This window comes from Sciurus vulgaris (genome assembly GCF_902686455.1).
Source record: "Sciurus vulgaris genome assembly, chromosome: 7".
NCBI lineage: Eukaryota > Metazoa > Chordata > Mammalia > Rodentia > Sciuridae > Sciurus > Sciurus vulgaris.
Genome location: NC_136467.1, coordinates 14,099,464 through 14,104,770, shown reverse-complemented (window position 1 = coordinate 14,104,770; position 5,307 = coordinate 14,099,464). Strand labels below are relative to the sequence as shown.

The window sequence follows — 5,307 nt, the reverse complement described above, 5'->3', positions numbered from 1 at the left end:
CCTTTCTAAAATGAAATTAAATCCCTATCTCTGACCCTACACAGAACTCAACTCAAAGTGGATCAAAGGCTTAGGTACTAGAACAGAGACCCTGTGCCCTAGAAGAAAAAGTAGGCCCAAATCTTCACCATGTCGTCTTAGGACCTGACTTCTTTAACAAGACTCCTAAAGCACAAGTAGTAGATCAAGAATCAATATAAGAGATGGATTCAAACTAAAAAAGCGCTTTCTCGGCAAAGGATACAATCAACAAAGTGAAGAGAGAACCTACAGAGTGGAAGAAAATCTTCACCACCTGCACCTCAAAGCACTAATCTTCATGATACATAAAGAACTCAAAAAAAACAAACAAACAAAAAAACTTAACACTAAAAAACAAATAACCCACTCAATAAATGGGCTAAGGAACTGAGCAGATACTTCACAGAAGAAGATATACAATTGATCAATAAATATATAAAAAAATTCAATATCTCTAATAATTAGAGAAATTCAAATCAAAACTACTGTACGATTTCATCTCACTCCAGTCAGAACTGCAATTATCAAGATTACAAGCAGGACCTCCTTAACTGTGCTGTAAGCTCTTTTACTGCCATGGATGACAGAGGTGTTAACAAAGAGCCAAATCAGAAACTAAACTTTTCCTTTTGTGAAGAAGAGACTGAGAATGAAGGGCAGAAGACAGTACAAGAGAGTGGGGAGGCCCAGAGCCCGAGTCCAGAGAAGGGTGAGGCCCAGGACTCGGTGGCTTCCCTAACTCCCCTCAGCAACATACAGGAATGCGACACATCTCAGGAGAGAGCTGAGGGAAGCCCAGATCCACTTCTCCGGACTCCAGAGTCAGCCGCTCCCAAATGTCCTGCTACACCAGTACAGACAGACAAAAGGAGCAGGCTGCCACATGGCGACACCCCCTCACCAAGGGTCTGGTGAGCCAGCCAGAGATTTCTTCAGCAGGGAAGTTTCCCTCCCGAAGCTCTAAGCATTTGAGACACACACCTGTTCCCCTCATGGATGAGACAACCTCACTGGCTCTGGTTAATATTAATCCATTCACCCCAGAGTCCTATAGAAAATCATTCCTTCAAGGCAAGAGGAAGACCCGAGGAGATGTTGAGGAAGCTGACGCAGAGGAAGGCAGATTAGAACAAGGGCTGCCTGCCAAGAAAAGTGTTCTACGAGAAACTAACATGGCTTCCCGCTATGAAAAGGAATTCTTGGAGGTAGAAAAAATCGGGGTTGGGGAATTTGGTACAGTCTACAAGTGCATTAAGAGGCTGGATGGATGTGTTTATGCAATAAAGCGCTCTACGAAACCTTTTACAGGATTGTCAAATGAGAATTTGACTTTGCATGAGGTTTATGCTCACCCAGTGCTTGGGCATCACCCTCATGTGGTACGTTACTATTCCTCATGGGCAGAAGACGACCATGTGATCATTCAGAATGAATATTGCAATGGTGGGAGTTTGCAAGCTGCTATATCTGAAAACACCAAGTCTGGTAATCATTTCCAAGAACCGAAACTCAAAGACATTCTTCTACAGATTTCCTTGGGGCTTAAGTACATCCACAACTCTGGCATGGTACACCTGGACATCAAACCTAGTAACATCTTCATTTGCCATAAAATGCAAAGTGACTCTCCTGGAGTCCCAGAAGAGGTTGAAAATGAAGCCGATTGGTTTCTCTCTGCCAGTGTGATATATAAAATTGGTGACCTGGGTCATGTGACATCAATAAGCAAACCTAAAGTAGAAGAAGGAGATATTCGCTTCCTGGCTAATGAAATTTTGCAAGAGGATTATGAACACCTTCCCAAAGCAGACGTATTCGCATTGGGATTAACTATCGCAGTGGCTGCAGGAGCGGAGGCACTGCCCACCAATGGCAGCGCCTGGCATCATATTCGCAAGGGCAACTTTCCAGATGTTCCTCAGGAGCTCTCAGAAGACTTTCACAATTTGCTCAAGAAAATGATCCACCCTGAGCCAGCAGAGAGACCTTCTGCAGCAGCTCTGGCCAGAAATCGAGTTCTTCGGCCTTCCCTGGGGAAAACAGAGGAGCTCCAGAAGCAGCTGAACTTGGAAAAGTCCAAGATAGCCATACTGGAAAGGGAACTGAGAGAAACCCAGCAGGCCCAGTCTCCTACAGGAGACACCCACCACAGTGACCCTGGGATCTCTGGGGCTCACACAGAATCGAGAAACAAAAAACGCCTGGTAGGAGGAAAGAGTGCAAAGTCTTCAAGCTTCACCTGTGGGGACTCTTCCCCATAAGAACTCATTTCATACCAGACTGCCTTGTACCACACAGACCCCTGAAACAGATACTGAACATCCAAATCCCCCTGTTACAAGAAGGAAAAATTCACCAATTTGAGTGCCCAAAGACTTCAAAAGCCACCTTCACTTAGTATTTACAGTTAAGATCATAAAGCTACTAAGGGTCTTATCAGCAGTGGTCCCAGGTGTACTGATTGGCAGACATTTTTCTTCCCTGTTATATTCCTAATGCCTCCTATCAATAACTTACTCTCAAATTTTCTGATGAACAATGAGAAAATGGCCTCTAAAGTGGAAGAAAGGAATAACCTTTGGCTTGGCCTGTGGACTAAGAAATTTCCAAGGGCCCCAGGGACTCCTGGGATGTACATAGAAAGGAATAATATTTGGCTTTGAGTTGAAGTAACAGCTTAAAAAAATGTTCCTGGAATTCAACAGTGCTTCCCAAGTTATATAATGCTATTCCTAAAAGTGAATTCCCATCCTTTTGAGCAAGCTGTTTTCTGGATGGCGGTATTCTCTGATACTGTATTTGTTAAATTAATGGCCATATTATGTATAATTAGGACATCCCTGAACTGGTTAACTTGTGAAACAAAAACAGGAGGTAGAGGTTCCAGGAAGTTTGATATCACTGCTCTATTTGTTTTAACCATCTTGTGGTTGTTGTAATTGGTTTGGATTTTTCTGGATACCAATAATTTCTCTTGATTTTAGCAGAATTTGGCTTTGCTTCTGTGATTTTAGCATATTTTATCCAAATCCTTTTTCTGTGTACATTTTCATAGGAATTTGTAAATAAAGGTTTTTATCTTTTCCAAAGCCAAAAAAAAAAAAAAAAGATTACAAGCAAAAATAAGTGCTGGCAAGGATGTGGAAGAAAAGGTACACTCATACATTGTGGGCGGGACTGCAAATTAGTGTAACTACTCTGGAAAGCAATATGAAGATTCCTCAAAAAATTTGAAATGGAAACACCATTTGACCCAGGTATCCCACTCCTTGGTCTCTACCCAAAAGACTTAAAATCAGCAAACTACAGTGATGCAGTCACATCAATGTTTATAGCAGATCAATTCACAATAGCTAAACTGTGGAATGTTCAACCTAGATGCCTATCAATAGATGAATGGATAAAAAAAAAAATTGTGGTACATATACACAATGGAATATTACTCAGTCTTAAAGGAGAATAAAATTATGGCACTTTTAGGTAAATGGATGGAGTAGGAGAATATCATGCTAAGCAAAATAAGCTAATCCCAAAAAAGCAAAGTCCAAATGTTTTCTCTGATATGTGGATGCTGATCCATAATGGGGTGGGGGAATGAATTGAGGAACTTTGTATTGGACAGAAGGGAGTGGGGAGGGGGAGGGGGCAGGGGAGTGGGAAAGATGGTGGAATGAGATTGGCATCATTACCCTGGGTACTTGTAAGATCGGAGAATGGTGTGACTACATCATGTACAACCAGAGACATGAATAGTTGTGCTCCATTTGGGTACAATGAATCAAAATGCATTTTGATGTCATGTATAACTAGTTAGAACAAATAAAAATTTTTCAAAAATAAAATAAAATAGAGGCTTTCTTCTGTTAAAAGTAATGGAAGAGACTTTTTCCTTTCTGGCATTTGTTTTAGAAAACATTGTAATCTCTTTTTCTGGCTTTTTAAGATCTGTGTATTGTTTTTTAATTAAATAAGCTCTTTGCCAGTTTTACAACCCAGGAAAGCTTTTCTTAAGGTCTTAGCGTCTTTTGAACTACAGTCATCAAGGAAGGTAGAGTCCCTTTCTCTAACTTTCTGTGGGAGGTTCCAAGCTGAAAAGTACCTTCAGTTATAAAGTATGAGAACTTTATTTTCTCCTCACATGAAGCGATCATTACACAGAGGCGGCTCTCCTACAAACTAAGTGAACTTAGGTTGAACCATGCCAAATGATGCTGCCAAGTCCTCTTACCTAAGGGCCAACTACCACCTATCCTGAAAATATGTATCTAGTAGATGGTACAGACCTGGTAAATAGAAGCTAAATTTTCTTCCTGTTTTTGAATTCTTTTTAGTGGATTGCCTTTGAGATAAATCACAATCTGATTGAATGCTTATTAAATAACAAAACTGTTCTTTTTTTTTTTCTTCTATCTTTTTGAGAGTTATTTTTGGGGGAGAGTGGCAGATGTTATGAAACGAATTTTGTTGTCCTAAAATTCATGTCCTGAAATCTGAACCCCCTGTGCCTGAGAACCGACTGTGCTTGGAGATGGGTCCTAATGGGGTGATGCAGTTAAAATGAGGTCATTTGGCTGGGCCCCAATCCAATATGACTCATGTCCTTATAAGAATAGATAAGACACAGATACACACAGGACGGCCATGGGAGGGCTATCAGGCCAGAAGCGCCTCAAAAGCAGCAGCCCTGCCAACACCCTGGTCTCAGATTTCTCACCGCCAGAACTGTGGGAAAATAAATTTCGATTTAAGCCATTCAGTTGATGGTGTTTTGTTACCACAGCCCTAGTCGACTAACGCAGCAGATTTCGTTTTAAATCTTATTTCCATGCCCACTTCCAATCTTCCTTTTTCCCTTCATTTGCCTTCCACAGATATTTATTGAACATACTGTCCATATCATGTCCTTATTCAGGTTCTGGAGATGCCAAGTTTAATAAAGCATGACCTCATGGAACTTCAGACTACAAGGAGAGAGAGAATTTAAAGGAACCACTGTGAAGTGCAACAGATGAAGCTGAGCTTCATTCATGCTGTTTTCTATGACAGTTCTGGTGTCTAACTCCAGGAACAACCCACAGTTGGAATTAAGTAGGGTTCATTGAAGGTATGAGGGTATGCAAAGAGGAGAAGCATCAAACTGGGCTTGTGGCTCAGGGAGGACTTCCAACGAACAGGCACTTAAAGATGTGTTTTAAAAGGAAAGTATGTATATGTTTTATGCAGGTAGAAAAAATTTCCAGGTTGAAGTAATTGTGCATTTTAAAAGTATGGTATGATTTTGCAGAA

At 41.0% G+C, this 5,307-nt stretch overlaps 1 protein-coding gene across 1 annotated transcript; it reads left to right on the top strand.

Annotated features, from left to right (window-relative positions):
- The first annotated feature begins 573 nt into the window (after positions 1–573).
- LOC306665673 (wee1-like protein kinase 2) lies at positions 574–2,677 on the top strand. The gene is given in 2 exon segments (XM_079147342.1): positions 574–925; positions 928–2,677. Coding segments are annotated over 2 exon segments (1,683 nt in total). The 5' UTR covers positions 574–597; the 3' UTR covers positions 2,283–2,677.
- The last annotated feature ends 2,630 nt before the right edge of the window (positions 2,678–5,307 follow it).